This window comes from Cervus canadensis, chromosome 18 (genome assembly GCF_019320065.1).
Source record: "Cervus canadensis isolate Bull #8, Minnesota chromosome 18, ASM1932006v1, whole genome shotgun sequence".
In the NCBI taxonomy this organism is placed as follows: domain Eukaryota; kingdom Metazoa; phylum Chordata; class Mammalia; order Artiodactyla; family Cervidae; genus Cervus; species Cervus canadensis.
Genome location: NC_057403.1, coordinates 14,712,652 through 14,731,875, shown reverse-complemented (window position 1 = coordinate 14,731,875; position 19,224 = coordinate 14,712,652). Strand labels below are relative to the sequence as shown.

The 19,224-nt window shown below is 44.4% G+C and overlaps 4 protein-coding genes across 4 annotated transcripts in view; all 4 read left to right on the top strand.

Moving 5' to 3' along the window:
• The window catches only part of LOC122420184 (cationic amino acid transporter 3-like), a 32,085-nt gene extending 19,448 nt beyond the window's left edge, over positions 1 to 12,637 (top strand). Inside the window, exons 3-13 of the mRNA XM_043435033.1 lie at positions 5,796 to 6,192; positions 6,749 to 6,907; positions 8,800 to 8,977; positions 9,178 to 9,290; positions 9,661 to 9,883; positions 10,054 to 10,193; positions 10,288 to 10,390; positions 10,580 to 10,776; positions 10,975 to 11,141; positions 11,416 to 11,524; positions 11,690 to 12,637. Coding sequence (XP_043290968.1) covers positions 5,823 to 6,192; positions 6,749 to 6,907; positions 8,800 to 8,977; positions 9,178 to 9,290; positions 9,661 to 9,883; positions 10,054 to 10,193; positions 10,288 to 10,390; positions 10,580 to 10,776; positions 10,975 to 11,141; positions 11,416 to 11,524; positions 11,690 to 11,811 — 1,881 coding nt within the window. The 5' untranslated portion in view covers positions 5,796 to 5,822 and the 3' untranslated portion in view covers positions 11,812 to 12,637. The remainder of the gene's footprint in view (positions 1 to 5,795; positions 6,193 to 6,748; positions 6,908 to 8,799; positions 8,978 to 9,177; positions 9,291 to 9,660; positions 9,884 to 10,053; positions 10,194 to 10,287; positions 10,391 to 10,579; positions 10,777 to 10,974; positions 11,142 to 11,415; positions 11,525 to 11,689) is intronic.
• The window catches only part of LOC122421234 (cationic amino acid transporter 3-like), a 214,225-nt gene that overhangs the window by 14,524 nt on the left and 180,477 nt on the right, over positions 1 to 19,224 (top strand). The gene's annotated exons all lie outside the window — the stretch shown is intronic.
• LOC122420188 (cationic amino acid transporter 3-like) overlaps positions 1 to 19,224 on the top strand; it is a 183,137-nt gene that overhangs the window by 109,176 nt on the left and 54,737 nt on the right.
• The window catches only part of LOC122421239 (cationic amino acid transporter 3-like), a 4,623-nt gene continuing 4,452 nt past the window's right edge, over positions 19,054 to 19,224 (top strand). Inside the window, exon 1 of the mRNA XM_043437112.1 lies at positions 19,054 to 19,111. Within this exon, the coding sequence (XP_043293047.1) occupies positions 19,054 to 19,111 (58 nt within the window). The remainder of the gene's footprint in view (positions 19,112 to 19,224) is intronic.

Here is a 19,224-nt window from a genome sequence, read left to right as displayed (position 1 = left end):
TGCTTTGGAGCAGCTGAGCCTTTGTCCACAACTACTGAGCCTGCACTCAAGAGCTCAGAAGCCACTGAAACAGCAGCCCCTGCAAGCCAACCGGAGAGTAGCCCCCACTCCCCGCAAACAGAGAGAACTCGCACGCAGCAGTGAAGACCCAGCACAGCCAAAAAATTAATAAATAAAGGAATGATAGAAATGAGGTCTCTTTTGTCTACTAATGATCAGGTTGTCACCCCTCCAACTCCTTCTGTCTGGGCCATTACACCTGCATCAACAGGAAGTGATGCTGAAAGCTCAGCCTCTCTGGACACCAGTGTGGAGTCCAACCTCAGAGGCAGAGGTTTGGGTGGAGGAGGAAAGAACAGCTTTATTGCTTTGCTGGGCCCAGGGGGCAGAGCAGGCTCCTGCCATTGAAACTGAGCCCCAGCCCAGGCAAGTTCAGTGAGGAGTTTTATGGCAACCGTCAAGGGAGGAGTTGCTGACAGATCAGGGTGTGTGCAGGATCCCAGGCAGTGGGTCTCCTAATCCTCAGGAAGATTAAACTTTAAAGGGTCTCTGGCCCCTTTAATTTTGCCTCAGGTAGTTTCTCAGCTGCTCCTTCCATGGTTCAGTTGAGTTCAGTGCAGTCACTCAGTCATGTCTGACTCTTTGCAACCCCATGGACTGCAGCACGCCAGGCCTCCCTGTCCATCACCAAATCACAGAGTTTACCCAAACTCATGCCCATTGAGTTGGTGATGCCATCCAACCATCTCATCTTCTGTTGTCCCCTTCTCCTCCCGCCTTCAATATTTCCCAGCATCAGGGTCTTTTCAAATGAGTCAGCTCTTCACAGCTGGTGGCCAAAGTATCGGAGTTTCAGATTCTGTGAGTAGCAACTGCTTGAAGCTGCCCTTTGGAACTCAGGGCAGGTCATGGAGGCTAGGGTCTAGATACAAGAAACAAGGGACAGAAATGAACTTACGTACAAATCAGAAAGAAACTCAGACTTAGGAAATGAATTTATGGTTGCCAGGGGAAGGGATAGTTAGAGACTTTGCAAAGGTCCTGTATACACTGCTGTATTTAAAATGGAAAACCAACCAGGACCTACTGTAGACAAAGGAATCTGCTAAGTGTTGGGTGCAGGCTGGATGGGAGGGCAGTTTGCTGGAGAATGGACACTTATGTGTGTATGACTGAGTCCCTTCGCTGTTGACCTGAAACTACCACAACATTATTACTTGGCTACACCCCAATACAAAATGTTTTTGGTATTAAAAAAAAATACTTTTAAAAAAGGAACAGGGGACAGAAAAAAAGCCTTCATTCTCAGGAGCCCATATGGTCCTGAGGTAGGAGCTAGTGGGCTCCAGGCTGGGCATTTACAATTAGACTTCTTTTTACATTTCCTGAGGAAGGAGGCAGGTGGGCTCTAGGCTAGACATTTACAACCAGCCTCCTGTTGGCACTTCAAGATGGAAATGACAAGAACAGAGTGAGTAGCTGGACTTTGTCTCCTGGACACTTTGAGGCAACAATTATGGCAGGGCTAAAACCTCTTTGATTTAAAGGTCAAGAGTGATAGATTTCCCAGCCTTGTGGCCAGGGAGACAGGGGCACATGTTGAGGGTCAGAGAGGAGGAGGGCATCCCCCCATAATAGGAGCTGCTGGGATCCCACCCCATCCCATGGCCTCCCAGCTGGAACCCATCTTGAAAAAAAATGGAACCCATCTTGAAAATGAGGATTCAAGGGCAGGGCAGCTGTGGAAAAAGAAACCAGATAATTCGCCAAAGGCTAACAAACGCAGAAGAACTGCCCTGTATGAATGGTTTTACTGACTTTTGTGGGTTATGGGGCTCCTCCTCCTCAGAGAACGCCCACACTCTTTCTCTCCAGGTGTGTATCTCTGCCTCGCTTCTGTGTTAACTGAACAAACTTCCTCTGTGTGCTCACTCACTTGTTGTGCTGAGTCTCTAATAATACACTTTGTACCTATTTTTGATTAAAAAAAATTTTTTTTCCGCCTTGAGAAATGTATTTTTCAATGGAGGCAAGAGTCAGGGGAACCTTGTCTCTAGCCTCTGGCCCCTGGAGGACGAGCAGTTAGGAGTCCTGGTTTTCCCCCAGGCCACCCGGGCTCAATACCTGCACACAGAGCTAAGCCACCCCTCACGGCTGACTCTCTCCAAGAACACCTGATGCTGAAACCCAGGATTTTAAGGTAAACCCCAAACTGCTGGCTAGAGACCTCTGAGCTTCTCTCTCTTTCCCACGAGAATTTGCTTGCTCTCACTCTCTGTTTCCAAGACCCACAGGTTTCAATCTAGGTCTGCTCAGTGAAGGAGCCCAAATTCTGTTTCCTCTGTCTCTTGCTCTCCTTGAACTGCAACCCCCGCAGGTCCTCAGCCCAGCAGTGCTTCCTCATCAACAAAGCAGGGACTCATCATTGGCACCATCAGTAAATTTCTCCCTGCTACACACCACACTTTATTTCCTAGGGATGGTAGAAAAATTACATCCCCAGGTCCTCCAGTGTATTTCTTCTCAAGCAGCCCACCAGCACACACACTGCACTTTTCTCTTTTTATCCTGTGATTTTCTTTCCTACTTTACTTGAGAAGACCCAGATTCAATCCCTGGGTTGGAAGATCCCTGGAAAAGGGAAGGGCAACTCACTCTAGTGTTCTTGCCTGTAAAATTCCATGAATAGAGGAGCCTAGCAGGCTAGAGTCCATGGCGTCACAAAGAGTTGGACAAAACTGAGCAATTAAACTTTCACTTTCAAAGTTTCTTTTTCATCTAAGCTTTATGTTCCCTTCAACTTTACCTTAGATGCAACACAAACAAGTGCAGTGTTAGGCATAATTCCAGTTATTTTCTGAGAGTGTTTTAAGTCACAGCAGTAACCCAGCTACTTTGTCAATTGCATTGCAATCACATTTTTAATGTGAAAGCCTCTAGAGACTATTTAATTAATTTATTTAATATTTGGCTGTGTCTGGTCTTTGTCACTGCGAGCTGGCTTTCTCTAGTTGTCTGAGTGGGGGCAGCTCTCCAGTTACGACCTACAGGCTTCCCTTTGTGGTCACGTCTCTTTCTGCCGAACCCGGGCTCCAGGGTGCGGGCTTCCGTGGTTGTGGTGCATGGGCTTCGTTGCACGACAGCATGTGGAATCTTCTGGTTCAGGGATCCAACTGCATCCCCTGCATTGGCAGGTTGATTCTTTGCCACCGGACTCAGCAGGGAAGTCCATAGTCAGACTTTAAACATGCCTTCTTAAATCTTTTCTTTACATAATACACAGTTATGGTTTCACTTGGATGCCTTTGAAAAAGTGCTACCTCTTCAAGATCTATAGAGAGGGCTTTCCAAAATTGAATCAAAATTAATTAGGTAAATAAATGTTGTTATTAACAGTAAGCTGTTGCCAGACTGGAATATGATTTTCTCTGTCTGTTAAGAGAACAATGTTTTCTTGGAGCGCTGCTTTTGATAACAGACTGTGTGAACTCTTTGGGTCTAAGTGATTTGTTATTGCTTTTGAGATCTCTCGTTACTTTGGTTGAGAAAATAAGGAGCATTTCACGATCTCTGAAGATTATGGCACATGTAGATAAAGTTCATTCTTCTACAAAACTTAACCTTTATTGTCAGACTTTGGACACCCTGATATCCTTGTGGCATAGCAACTGAAAATGAATGTGTTAGTAACTCAGTAGTGTCCGACTCTTTGCAACGCTATGTCTGTAGCCCACCAGGCTCCTCTGTCCATGGAATTCTGCAGGCAAGAATACTGGAGTGGGTTGCCATTTCCTTCTCCAGGGGATCTTCTCAACCCAGGGATCGAATCCATGTCTCCTGCCTTGCAGGCAGATTCTTTACCATCTGGGCCACCAGAGAAGAGCGTGGCAGAGGTCTACTCCTAACTGAGGGAATTTAAAATGGGTACACAATAGCTGCTGATTAAATAGTCAGGGCTCTGGGACACCCAAGACGACTGCCCGGCTTTTCCTGGCTCCCTGAAAAATCTCATTTTTATTTGATGGGTTAAAGACTTTCCTGGCTGCAAGACTGATGCCCTTGCAATGAATAGAAAATTGTAAAAATAAATATGCATTCCACTTGGAGTATGCCTTCCATAATCTCCAGTGATCAAGGTACTCACCTCACTGGACAAATCACACCAGCCTTAACAAAAACCTCACAGACTTCTTGAAACTCTCACTGTCACTGGCATCCTTAATCATCAGGCCAGGTCAACAGAACTAATAGAAAAACTGGACTCAAACGGAACAGAAGTGAATTACATGGCATTAAATGAACTGCTGGGCTTCCCTGGTGGCTCAGACAGTAAGAACCTGCCTGCAATGCAGGAGACTTGGGCTTGATCTCTGGGTCTGGATTATGCCCTAGGGGAGGAAATGGCAACTCATTCCAGTATTCTTGCCTGGGAAATCCCACGGACAGAGGAGCCTGGCAGGCTGCAGTCCATGGGGTTACAAAGATTTGGACACAACTGAGTGACTAATATCCACAAATGAAATGCTAAATATGATTATAATCTTTATGACTTTTTTTTTCTTTATGACTTTTGTATGGCAAATTATTGGCTTCTAATTATTGTTTTTTCAAACATAAGAAGACTGTTCTCCTCAAGCTACTTATGATGTACAGCAATCTGTTAATTTACACTTGTGGGTAAAATAAAACCTGTTTATTCTGTCTCTGGCTGGTCGCTCCAGAAATTGGAGACCCTTCGGTCATGAATAGCTTTAACAGGTGCAGAGAAACCACTATCTGTTGGCATTTCAAAAACATTCGGAGGATCTCTAGTCGAAAGAAATCTAGGGCACGGGGAGGATCCTAGGGCAGGTCAAGTGTGGAAAGAGAAACCAGACAGTTGGCCAAAGGCAAACACACCGAGAAGAACTGCCCTGCATGAATAATTTACTTGCATCTTTATGGGGATCCTACTCGTTATGAGGATGCCCACATCTTTTCTCTACAGGCATAAATTCTGCCTTGCTTCTGTCTTAAATAAAAAACAAAAAACTATTTCTCTGTGTGTTCTCCTGCTTGTTGTGTTGTGTCTCTAGTAATAAGCTGCTTTCTTAATTTTAATTTTTTTTTTTTTTTCAGTTTTTTCCTCCCATTTTTCAGTGGGGGCAATAGCCAGGGAAACCTTGTTTCCAGCCTCTAGCCGGTCTTGGACAAGGAGGAGGATTCCTGGTTTTCATCCAGGCGGCCCAGGTCCAATTCCTGGTCAGAGAACTAAGACCTCGCTTCAAGCTGCCACTCACGGCTCTCTCTCTCTCTCTGAGATCAGCCCCGCTTGGTTACAGAAGATGAGAAGAGCAAATGATTGGTTAACAAATGTTTGCCCCTCCATGCTGACAAGCCTTTCTAAGACCAGAAGTTCTCTCTGATAATAGCTCTCTGGGGACATGGAGCTGTTAGGGGTCCCCTAATCTAAATTACTTTCAGCCACGAAGGGACAGGCAAAAGGCTTTTCTTTAGGCTGCAGTATCTTGATTGACTTCATCTCAAAACAGCCCAAAAACCAAAGTGGCACCCTCGGGAAGATGTATTCTGTGCCCCCCACCCCCCACTTCTCTTAAAGCAACCTTTCCAGCAAGTTTGAAGCATATTAAATGTCTGATTTATGTTTGAGGAAACCAAAGCGCAGAGGTGGAGAACTTGCCATTGTGTCCTTGTACAGCCTGCCCCTCATCACTCCATTGCTCCGTGTAATTGGACTCCCAGGGCCAAGGGCGGATGGACCTGCTTGATGACTTTGTGTCTTGTTTTCTCAGCAGATCGTAACCTCCTCAACTCCGTCTAGGATGCTGCGTCAGTATGTTCGCCAGTTTGTTCAGAAGCTGGTCCGCAGGCGGCCACTGGAGCCCCGGGAGGAGTCTGAGAGTCGCAGAGCTCCGCTGAGCACCCTCGGCCTGGTGCTCTTGGGCGTGGGCAGGACTCTGGGCGCTGGTGTGTACGTCCTGACAGGCGTCATGGTCATGTTCATCACTGGACCGGCGATCATCATCTCCTTTTCGGTGGTCGCCCTGTCTTCTGTGTTGTCTGGACTCTGCTATGCCGAACTTTGGGCTTGGGTACCACACTCCTGTTCTGCGTATCTCTACAGCTACGTCACCATGGGAGAACTCCACGCCTTCGTCATTGGTTGGAACCTCTTACTGTATTTAGTGGCTGGTGAGATGATGGGGAGGGGGACAAAGTGGGGTTTAAGCGTCAGTAAACTAGGAGGGTAACTGGGGTCTTCACTCATTCATAAAGACTTTGTTATGGAGCTTGTAGAGGGAAGTTCTAGAAAGCCCCACAGCTTCACTGTACTGAGCTATCCTGTTTTCTTTAAACATGGGCCAAGAAACCAGAAGAAAGGGAACTGTAGGGGGTGGGTGAGAGGGAGGCAGTTCCCACATGCTTCTCCCCTCACCATATGGAAGTCTTTGCTCAGCTGTTGCCTTCAAGGGATTTTCCTTTACTACTTGATTTAAAATTTCAACACTCATCTCCCAGCCATCCCAGGTCCCACTTCACTGTATTCTTTTCTTGCATAACATTGATCTCCTCACATATTAAATAGTGAATTAAATTTTGTGAATCATCTGATTCTTCTCTCCCCAATCTCATGAAAAGGAACTAGTTGGGAGTGAGAATTTTGTCTGTTTTCCCCCTAAATACATCCCAAGGTGCATTGTATGGGTTTAATTAATGTCTATTAATCTCCCTTCTTCTGCCACTGCAGCCGCTTCCTGTTTGACCAGGGCTTGGAGCTACACCTTTGACAGCCTCATTGGGAACCACATCTCTCAGGCATTAGAGAGAACTTTCTCTCCACATATGCCCTCTTTCCTGGCCCCATATCCAGACTTTATTTCCCTGGGCCTGGTGCTGCTGATGACTGGTGAGAAGGGGTCAGACATTGGGTGGAAAGAGTGGGGTTTGGAGGGAGAATTGGTGTGGGAAAGGCCTGAGGTGGCAGAAGGTAGAATTAGGGCTGGAAAGAAGGATCAGGGTTATGAGTAAGGGAGGCAAGACATAGAGAATTGTTTCCCACCCTGGGTCTGTCCTGTGCTCCATATTGTAGGGTGGTGTTTTTGTTGTTGTTGTTGTTGATGTTTTTTAATCATAGTCAGATGTTGCATAGCATCCCCAGCCTTGCTCACTAGGTACTGGTGCTAAACTGTGACCATCAGAATGCCTCTGGGCATTGGCAACTGTCCCTTCAGTGATAAAATCATCCCAGCTCAGAATCATTTACTCAGCATGACAAGTTTCTTCCTCTGTATTGAGACCAAAGATTTTTTTTTCAATTGAGAGGAAATTCTCATAGAATAAAACTAACACATTGTTTTTCCCAATTTTATTGAGATGTAATTGATATACAATATTGTGTAAGTTTAAGATGTACAGCCATGAAATTAAAAGACACTTACTCCTTGGAAGGAAAGTTATGACCAACCTAGATAGCATATTAAAAAGCAGAGACATTACTTTGCCATCCAAGGTCCATCTGGTCAAGGCTATGGTTTTTACAGTGGTCATCTATGGATGTGAGAGTTGGACTGTGAAGAAAGCTGAGCACCGAAAAATTGATGCTTTTGAACTGTGGTGTTGGAGAAGACTCTTGAGAGTCCCTTGGACTGCAAGGAGATCCAACCAGTTCATCCTAAAGGAGATCAGTCCTGGATGTTCACTGGAAGGACTGATGCTGAAGCTGAAACTCCAATACTTTGGCCACCTCATGCAAAGACTTGACTCATTGGAAAAGACCCTGATGCTGGGAGGGATTGGGGGCAGGAGGAGAAGGGGATGACAGAGGATGAGATGGCTAGATGGCATCACCAACTCGATGGGCATGAGTTTGAGTAAACTCCAGGAGTTGGTGATGGACAGGCAAGCCTGGCGTGCTGCAATTCATGGGATCGCAAAGAGTCAGACATGACTGAGTGACTGAACTGAACTGAACTGAACTGACTGAAGGTGTACAAATTGATGATTTGATAGATATACCTTGTGAGATGATGGCCACAGTAAGAAATTAACCATCTTAAAGTGCACATGTGTGTCTGGGCACTAAGTCGATTCAGTCATGTACAACTCTTTGCAACCATATGGACTGCAGCCTGTCAAGCTCCTCTGTCCTTGTGATTCTCCAGGCAAGAATGCTGGAGTGGGTCACCATGCCCTCCTCCAGGAGATCTTCCTAACCCAGGGACTGAACCTGTGTCTCCTGTGACTCCTGCATTGCAGGCAGATTCTTTACCACTGAGCCACCAGGAAAGCATCTCAAAGTGTGCAACTCACTGATACTTAGTCCATTCACAGTGTTGTAACCATCACTCCATCTAGTTCCAAACATGGTCATCTCCCCAAAAGGAAACCGTGTACCCACTGAGCTGCTGCTACTGCTGCTGCTGAGTTGCTTTAGTCGTGTCTGACTCTGTGCAACCCCATAGACGGCAGCCCACTAGGCTCCCCCGTCCCTGGGATTCAGCAGGCAAGAACACTGGAGTGGGTTGCTGTTTCCTTCTCCACTGCATGAAAGTGAAAAGTGAGAGTGAAGTCACCCAGTCGTGTCCAACTCTTAGTGACCCCACTGACTACAGCCTACCAGGCTCCTCTGCCCATGGGATTTTCCAGGCAAGAGTACTGGAGTGGGCTGCCATTGCCTTCTCCACCCACTGAGCAGTCATGGTCTATCCCATACCACAGTCTGCCCCAAACCACCCCAACCCTCAAGCCCTGGCAACCACTGGTCTGCTTTCTGTGTCTCATATTCCATCTTTCCCACAGGACTACTGGTTCGGGGTGCTCATGTGACAACCCTGATTTTCAAAGTGTCCACAGGCTTGAACCTTTTTGTTCCCATCTTCATGATCCTCTCTGGCTTCATTAAGGGAGACCTGCACAACTGGCAGCTCACAGAACAGGGCTACAGAGCTAACATATCTGGATCCAGCAGCACCTTTAGGTCAGGAGGGTCCTCTTGGTAATACATGGGTGGTGTTGGTACAGAGCTGGGAACATGGTGGGGACTAAAGATATCTGGGCTGGTGGATCCAGGTGATGGGGGTCCTGGAGCCCAGGACTTGTGATATGAGGGGAGGAGCCCTGTAGAAGTGGTTGAACACACCTCACCCATGTTCTTCCTCTTTCCTTCTCTCACCATAGCTTGGGCCCTCTGGGTTCTGGAGGGTTTGTGCCGTTTGGCTTTGAAGGGATTCTCCAAGGAGCAGCTATACTTTTCACCTCATATTTTGATGTTCATGCTATTGTCACTGCAGGTAACATGGTCATTGTGTGTCCCATCAGGGATGTGGGCAATGATTAGGCTGCCCCTGGGCACAGGGGTTGGTAGAAGGTTAGACCCTGATGCTGAGAAAGATTGAGGACATAGGAGAAGGGGGCAACAGAGGATGAGATGGTTGGATGGCTTCACCGACTCAATGGACATGAGTTTGAGCAAACTCAGGGAGATGGCGACGACAGGGACATCTGGCGTGCTGCAGTCCATGGGGTCACAAAGAGTTAGACACAGCTGAGTGACTGAATAGCAGCAACAAAAGCCTGCTTTTGGATGTGCAACAGAGAAGGGGATTTTCTGTTTTCACAGCAGCATGCTTTCCTGACCCAGTACTTCCTCCTGTCCTGCAGGAAAACAAGCCCCAAATCCTCAGTGTTCCATCCCCTTGAGCATGGTGATCTCCATCTTCATCGGCTTTCTGGCGTACTCTGGTGTCTCAGCAGCGCTCACCCTCATGGTGCCCTACTACCAGATTTACCCTTACAGCCCCTTACTGCAGGCTTTTCTCCATGTAGGATGGGCTTCTGCCAAATATGCCATGGCTGTTGTCTTCCTGTGTACCCTTTTATACAGGTCAGTGTCCTCGTTTTCTCTTCATCTACTGTCAGATTCTCAGATATCCCAGCCCTTGGGATTGAGAGACAAGAAGGAAGGATACCTTAACCCATGTAGACTAGGGAACACATGCTCTGGTCGCTCCTGCATCTCCACATCCTCACATGTGTTTCCATTTTCTCTCCCAGCCTCCTGGGCTCCATGTTCCCCATGTTTCAGTTGATCTGCACAATGGCAGATGATGGGTTCCTTTTCCGGAGACTTACTCAGATCAACGCCTGCATACACCCCCCCATCATGGCCATCATGGCTTCTGGAATTCTTACAGGTGAATAAAGGAAGTCCATTCTTTCCTATGACCAATTTCTTTAACATGAATGCTTCCAGGGACTTCTCACTCCCTCCCCCCACCCTCATTCTAGGGTTCATGGCATCACTCCTCAGGATCCTCGATCTGGTGAAACTCATGTCAACCGGGGTCCTGCCTGCTTACACTCTTATGGCTGTTTCCATACTTGTCCTCAGGTGAGACCCACTAACCTTGGCTGAGAGCCTTGGACTCTAGGGGGTGATGGGGAGGTGATCCTCTGCTGTCTTCTTGCTGCCTTCTATATGTTTCACTAGGCTGAAGGCAAGAAAGAGGTGAATTATACTGTCTGATGTTTGAATGAGTAGGGGGCTGCTGTGAATACTGCTTTGATATCTCTCCTTCAGGTACCAACCAGAACAAAATTTAAGCAAGAATGAGAAAATAGAGGAGGAAATTGAGATTTCTGATCGTGAAGCAAGTCCTTCAGAACCTGTACCTGAAGCTGGAACCTCAAGCATTCTGAAGACTCTGTGGTACCCTACCAGCCCCATTCCCACCCGGAAATCTAGCCAGATTGTCTGTGGATGTGCCTTCCTGCTCGGTGAGCAGTGGGGTTTCTCTTTGGTGGTATTTTGAAATTGACAAGATAGGTTGGCAGCCTGTGTCTTTGGCTGTTGAGAAGGAGTCTTGGAGATATGATGGTTCTTCCTGATGTGGACTATTTCAGGGGTGTGACCCAAGGTCCTGACGTCTTTGGCTTCTGGGTTCAGCCTTTTCTCCTCTACCTTGACCCTTGCAGTTCTCCTGCTGACTATCCTGAGCCTGATCCTGGCCCAGTGGCCCAGCCACGTGTTCTCTGGAGACCCCGTGCTCACAACAGTGGCTGTGCTGCTGCTGCTGCTCATCACTGGGGCCACGGTCATCATCTGGAGGCAGCCCCAGAGCCCCTCTCCTCTTCACTTCAGGGTAGGTGACCTTATGTGCCCAGAGTGTCCACCTTGAGTGAATTAATTCTGTGTACTTTGAGGTCTACACATCTTTGTTGGGCCAGGGAGTAAAGGGAACTTCTAAAACCAATGGACCCTTCCCAGATCCACACTCAGTGTTTCACAAACCCAGTCTCAGTAGTCACTGAACACACAGCCTGAGTAGAACTGGCGTCTTCCTGCTCTTCCTGGGGGTGGAGTCTCTAATTCAGACATCTGGTGTGTGTTCAGGGATGAACTGACTCTGCCCACAGGTCTCTGCTTTGCCTGTCTTCCCTCTGGTGAGCATTTTTGTGAACATTTACCTGATGATGCACTTGGACACTGGGACCTGGGTCCAATTTGGCATCTGGATGGGGATTGGTGAGTAGCTTTTTGGGGGTGAAGAGTCCCCTCGAGTGACAGAAACCAATCCTCTTCCTAGAAGCCCTCCCCAAATATGTCAGATGCCGTAATAAGAGACCTATTGGGCATTGTAAGTAGGGAGAGCACCTACTTTCCCTTCTCACTGTCTCATGCCCCTACTAGGATCTGTCATATACTTTGGATATGGGATCCGACACAGCTTCGAGGAGAAAAATGAACAACAGCCACCAGCCTCCACCTCCCAGATGCTGGACAAAAACATTCCCAGTGTTGAATCGTCTTAACCATGAGAAATAGATGCTGTGTGGAATCCCTCCATACACTGGAGGGATCTTCTGCTTCAAGAGACAATTTTAGCCTCAGCGGGCTGTGACTGTGGAATGCACTTAGAAGCTTGCATTTATTTTTAGTGGACAAAGTGACTGTAATATTGTATAGTTTTTATATACACTTTTCAAAACATAATATGAATGCAGAAAATTGCGTGGTTCATAAGTAAGCAGCAAGATCAGTTTTCACAGAAATGTACAACAATGTAACTATCATTTAAAGGGAGTAATGAAAGATTAATGGGCATATGAGAAATACCCTCTCATGCCTATTTCTGGTGGAAACACAGAAAATGTGAACTGGGAAGGAAATGAAGGTAACCATATTTCATGTCTAGTGTTACACTTCAAATATTAGGACACAAATGGATCAAAAGGGAAAAGAAAGGAACAAATACATTGTGCAAACAGTAACTCAAGAAAGCTAGGATAGCTATATCAATGTAGTAAAAAATAGAATTTAAGAAAAAGAGAACAGAAAAACTGCATTATTGAAGAATGACAAAGAGAAATGCACGTTTTAATCTCTTCCCCCAGCTTACTGAGATATACTGTAACATCGTGTGAGTGATTATTTTCCTTACATTTCTGTCACCAAAACACTGTTACACAATAAATATAAGTGTGTGATGAGGGAACATTCTTAACTGGAAAAAAAAAAAAAAAACCCACATTAACAACAAGTGCATTGGTAGAAAAAGGGGGATGGGATGGGAAGTAATGGTTAATAAATGCTTACAGTTGGGTAGAACGGAAAGAAAGTGAAACTGAAAAGTCAGGATAAAAAGTGGTTACTGAAGAAGAGAATGATGGAAATGGAGATCATGAACTTTCACGATGTTGGTAAAAATGAAGTTAAACATTGTGGGAAGGAACAACTGAAGAAGAAGACTGAAGCGGGGATAGAGGTCAAGAAACTAACAGCACAATTATTAGATGAATTTAAAAGTAAATGGAAGAGGATTAACTGAATTAGGAATATCACCAGGCTGTGAGTTCTAATGAAATTACAGACTTACGACACAATTATGGAGACTGACAATGCCAAACAAAACATGTTGAAATGACCACATAGTTGCGCTCATCTCACACACTAGCAAAGTAATGCTCAATATTCTCCAAGTTAGGCTTCAACAGTACGTGAACTGAGAAATTCCAGATGTTCAAGCTGGATTTAGAAAAGGCAGAGGAAGCAGAGATCAAATTGCCAACATCTGTTGGATCATAGAAAAAGCAAGAGAGTTCCAGAAAAACTTCTACATCTGCTTTATTGACTACCCCCAAAGCCTTTGATTGTGTGGATCACAAAAACTGGAAAATTATTCAAGTGATGTGAATACCAGACCACCGAACCTGCCTCCTGAGAAATCTGTATGCAAGTCAGGAAGCAACAGTTAGAACTGGACATGGAACAACAGACTGGTTCCAAATTGGGAAAGGAGTTCATCAAGGCTGTATACTGTCACCCTGCTTATTTAACTTATATACAGAGTACATAATGCTAGGCTGATGAAGCACAAGCTGGAATCAAGATTGCCAGGGGAAAAATCAATAACCTCAGATATGCAGATGATACCACCCTTGTGGCAGAAAGAAAAGGAGAACTAAACAGCCTCTTGATGAAAGTGAAAGGTGAGAGTGAAAAAGCTGGCTTACAACTGGATATTCAAAAAAGGAACATCGTGGCATCCAGTCCCATTACTGCATGGCAAATAGATGGGGAAACAATGGAAACAGTGACAGACTTCATTTTCTTGGACTCCAAAATCACTGCAGATGGTGACTGCAAACATGAGATTAAAAGATGCTTGCTCCTTGGAAGAAAAGGTATGACAATCCTAGACAGCATACTAAAAAGCAGAGACATTACTTAGCTGAAAGATCTGTCTACAAAACTGTGGTCTTTCCGTAATCATGGGGGGTGTGAGACTTGGATCATAAACAAAGCTGAGCACCAAAGAACTGATGCTTTTGAACTGTGGTGTTGGAGAAGACTCTTGACAGTCCTTTGGACTGTCCAACCAGTCCATCGTAAAGGAAATCAGTCCTGAAGATTCACTGGAAGGGCTGATGCTGAAGTTGAAACTCCAATCCTTTGGCCACCTGATGCAAAGAGCTGACTCCTTTGGAAAGACCCTGATGCTGGGAAAGATTGAAGGCAGGAGGAGAAGCGGACGACAGAGGATGAGATGGTTGGATGGCATCACCGACTCAAAGGACAGGAGTTTGAGTAAACTCCAGGAGTTGGAGATGGACAGGGAAGCCTGGCGTGCTGCAGTCCATGGGGTTGGAAAGAACTAGACACAAATGAGTGACTGAACTGAACTGAACTGACACTGCCAGGTGGAACTTTGATGGAACAGGTTGACATCACCTAATTAACACTCTACCCTTCCTGATGTGGGACAACCAGACACCAATAAAGAACACTTTCTGGAGCATAGCCTTGATGAGAAGTTGAATCAGAATAAAATCAAGTTTCGGACCAACTACCACCTCATAGCAGACATAAGGGACATATTCACCTTTCAACTGAAAACACAATCGGCCAAAACTGGAGTGTGGGCAGTTCTCCAGGAAAGAAAATGGTGCACTCTCTCTAATATAAATAGAGGGAATTCCTTGGTGGTCCAGTGGTGAGAACTCCATGCTTCCACTGCCTGGGGCTCAGGTTCCATCCCTGGTCAGGGAACTAAGATCCAGTGAGCTTCAAACTGCAGCCTATAAAATAAAATAAATGGTATGACCCAAACAGGAGATTTATTAATTAATTTAAAAAGATCACTCATACAGGAATACCTTAGAAATATAGCTGGCTGGGTCCAGATCACCTGAATAAAAGGAAGTGGCAATGAAAGGAGGAATAATTTTCTTAATTTCTTTATTTATTTTAACTGGAGGCTAATTACTTTACAATATTGTGGTAGCTTTTGTCATACATTGACATGAATCAGCCATGGGTGTACATGTGTTCCCCATACTGAACCCCCCTCCCACCTCCCTCCCCGTCCCATCCCTCAGGATCATCCCAGTGCACCAGCCCTGAGCACGCTGTTCCATGCCTCGAACCTGGACTGGCGACCTATTTCACATATGATAATATCCATGTTTCAATGCTATTCTCTCAAATCATCCAACCCTCGCCTTCTCCCACAGAGTTCAAAAGTCTGTTCATTCCATCTGTGTCTCTTTTGCTGTCTTGCATATAGGTTCATCGTTACCATCTTTCTAAATTCCATATATATGTGTGTGTTAATATACTGTATTGGTGTTTTTCTTTCTGACTTACTTCGCTCTGTATAATAGGCTCCAGTAATCCACCTCATTAGAACTGATTCAAATGCATTCTTTTCAATGGCTGAGTAATATTCCATTGTGTATATGTACCACAGCTTTCTTATCCATTTGTCTGCCGATGGACATCTAGGTTGCTTCCATGTCCTGGCTATTGTAAACAGTGCTGTGATGAACACTGCGGTACATGTGTCTCTTTCAATTCTGGTTTCCTTGGTGTGCATGCCCAGCAGTGGGATTGTTGGGTCATATGCCAATTCTACTTCCAGTTTTTAAAGGAAGCTCCACACTGTTCTCCATAGTGGCTGTACTAGTATGCATCCCCACCAACAGTGTAAGAGGGTTCCTTTTTCTCCACACCCTCTCTGGCATTTATTGTTTGTAGACTTTTTGATAGCACCCATTCAGACTGGCGTGAGATGGCACCTCATTGTGGTTTTGATATGCATTTCTCTAATAATGAGTGATGTTGAGCATCTTTTCATGTGCTTGTTGGCCATCTGTATGTCTTCTTTGGAGAAATGTCTGTTTAGTTCTCTGGCCCATTTTTTGATTGGGTCGTTTATTTTTCTGGAATTGAGTTGCAGGAGTTGCTTGTATATTTTTGAGACTAGTTCTTTGTCAGTTGCTTTGTTTGCTATTATTTTCTCCCATTCTGAGGGCTGTCTTTTCACCTTGCTTACAGTTTCCTTCGTTGTGCAAAAGCTTTTAATTTAAATTAGGTCCAATTTGTTTATTTTTGCTTTTATTTCCATTACTCTGGGAGGTGTCATAGAGGATCCTGATATGATTTATGTCAGAGAGTGCTTTGCTTATGCTTTCCTCTAGAAGTTTTATAGTTTCTGGTCTTACATTTAGATCTTTAATACATTTTGAGTTTACTTTTGTGTATGGTGTTAGAAAGTGTTCCAGTTTCATTCTTTTACAAGTGGCTGACCAGTTTTCCCAGCACCACTTGTTAAAAAGATTGTCTTTTCTCCATTGTATATTCTTGCCTCCTTTGTCAAAGATAAGTTGTCCATAGGTGCATGGATTTATCTCTGGATTTTCTAATTTATTCCACTGATCTATATGTCTGTCTTTGTGCCAGTACCATACTGTCTTGATGACTGTAACTTTGTAGTATAGTCTGAAGATATGTAGGTTGATTCCTCCAGTTCCATTCTTCTTTCTCAATATTGCTTTGGCTATTCAAGGTTTTTTGTATCTCCATACAAATTGTGAACTTATTTGTTCTAGTTCTCTGAAAAATACCATTGGTAGCTATATTGCATTGAATCTATAGATTGCTTTGTTTTGTATACTCACTTTCACTATATTGACTCTTCCAATCCATGAACATGGTATATTTCTCCATCTCTTTGTGTCCTCTTTGATTTCCTTCATCAGTGTTTAATAGTTTTCTATCTATAGGCCTTTTGTTTCTTTAGGTAGATTTATTCCTAAGTATTTTATTCTTTTTGTTGCAATGGTGAATGGAATTATTTCCTTAATTTCTCTTTCAGTTTTCTCATTGTTCATTTATAGAAATGCAAGGGATTTCTGTGTGTTAGTTTTATATCCTGCAACTTTACTATATTCATAGATTAGCTCTAGTAATTTTCTGGTGGAGTCTCTAGGGTTTTCTATGTAGAGGCTCATGTCATCTGCAAACAGTGAGAGTTTTACTTCTTCTTTTCCAATCTGGAGTCTTTTTATTTCATTTTCTTGTCTGATTGCTGTGGCTAAAACTTCCAAAACTATGTTGAATAGTAGTGGTGAGAGTGGGCACCCTGGTCTTATTACTGACTTTAAGGGAAATGCTTTCAATTTTTCACCATTGAGGATAATCTTTTGCTGTGGGGTTTATTGCCGGTCGTCCAGCCGCAAAATCAGGTTCTTTATGCTATTTTATGATTAGGATATTATAAGCAATCATGCATATTAGTACCAAGCGCATAAATGCATTTGGCTAACAAACTACCAGCAAAGGAGTTTAAATTAAAACACTCCTTTCACCCTGAATAATCTCATAATATACCACCACCTGGGAAACTTATTGATTAAAGTTCTAAATTGATTCTTATTTGGGAAGAGATCGGGGAAGGCCTTCCTGCCTGTGTCAGAGAAATTAGGGAGTAGTCCATTGAGGCAGGCATCAGAAAGACAGATATCATCTTTAAGGTGATCGCCGGGGGCAGCTTTTCGAAACCCCTGAAAACCGGATCCGCCTTGCCCGTCAGGTTTTCTCCCTTATGGCCTTTTTAGGGGTAGGGTCTCGTGTGTTGGCTCCCAGCATCTCTCACTTTTTTTTACTTTTTAAGACAGCCAGATGGATCTCAGTCGCAAGCTTCTGAGTGCTCTGCCGGAGAGTTCTGACAATGCAAGGAAGGATTATAATGAAAAGTAAAACAAGGGCTGCTACAGCAGCGTAACTGAAAATAGCTGATAGGATATTTTTTCCAGTAATAAAGTTAGAAAAGGTATGAAAAAAATCATTAGCAGCTCCTGCAGCAGTAAAGTCCAGGCGGGAATGTTCTAAGGTTTTTATCCGACCGTGAAGCTTTCCAAGATCTAAACTAATGCTGGAGCTATTCCATACACCTGAAATATGATTTTTAATCTTTTCCCAATTGTAATCCGTATCATTTACTTTTAGGGGCGTTACACAGATCCACCGATAGTCGGCGTGACAGGATAATGCTAACTTTACCCTTAAAGCCTGCAACTCAGTTCCAATATGCATGACTGCTTCTTCTAGGGCGTCTATTTTTACTTCTAATTTCCTATCTATAATCTCTTGCATAGCTAGAGCTAAAGAAACATTTTTTGACATATCATTGACATATTGAGCAGTATGTACTTGTTGAGTCAAGGATATCGCTGCCACAGTGACAGAGGTAATTGCTGTTATCAAAGCTGAAATCCCTAGGATAAGTAATCCTACAAACCGTCGGGAATGCATTAAATCTTGTAGTTGTTGCAGAATGGCTACACCGTAATTGTCATACCAATAGGCGTTCACTCTGACAGGCACCATAAGGTAGGGCGGACGTTGAAGCACCACAAAAGAACAAATGTTATATTGAGGGGTTAAACAGGATGAAAGCATGCATTGTTCACAGTAGACTCTATTTGGTCCACCTGAAAATTCATTTGTATATGAAGTCTTCTTGAATCATTAGTAAACAAAAAAACGTAAGGGGAGGGTAAACAAGCCAGCACAGAATAGGTGGAATCGTTTTCTGGCCGAGTTAAAGTAACAATGGAGGTGGCAGCAAGGGCTCTCCAAATTTCTGGTTGCCAAAAGGTTTTGCCCTTAGTAGTATAGGACAACATGGGGGGAACACATTGATTATAATGCCATCTGCTGGGCACCAATGGCCAAGGGAGGGAATCATTTTTCCAATTGCTAAGCCTACTGACATGGTCAGAAACAGATCCTGGATTCTGACTTGGGTTTGGATTGCTCCAGTCTTGTACCGAATAGTTTCCACCTCCCGGTATTCTATAATCTATTTTTGAATTATAAGTACAAGATTTCCATACTGGATATCCAAGGCGGTTGTCTATAGTTTTCCATATGACATCTGACGGAGCAACATCAATACAATTTGGATATTTTGGTGGAGCATTAAGGAACAAGGATTTATAGGGGTCAAGGACCCTGGGCATATGGGCCTGTAATATCCAAACCAGCCGATCTCCTGTTTTGTCTGAAAATTTTGATGCTGGAGAATCTGTCAGAATTGCTTTCTTGGAGGCTCCAACACACCCCTCCTTAGAGGGAGTGATGAGATCACTTGTATAACTATGGGGGAAGTTAAAGCAAAGGGGAAGATCATCCATTAATCCCCTAAAAGTATAGTTAAAATTGATGGGATAATGATCTTTATCACAAGAAGTATAGGATCCTCCCAAGAGATGAGGCTGGTCTGTGTTGACCCGTATAGGGTCGCTGTTCCAAGTAACTACTTGGAAGGTCAGGGGATCAGGGAAATGTGCCCAGTATTTTTTTGAAGTATAAGAGGTAGCACTTGCCTGACAAGACAGTAAAGCAAGCATGGCAATAAAAACCCTTTCGGGAGAGGCTGA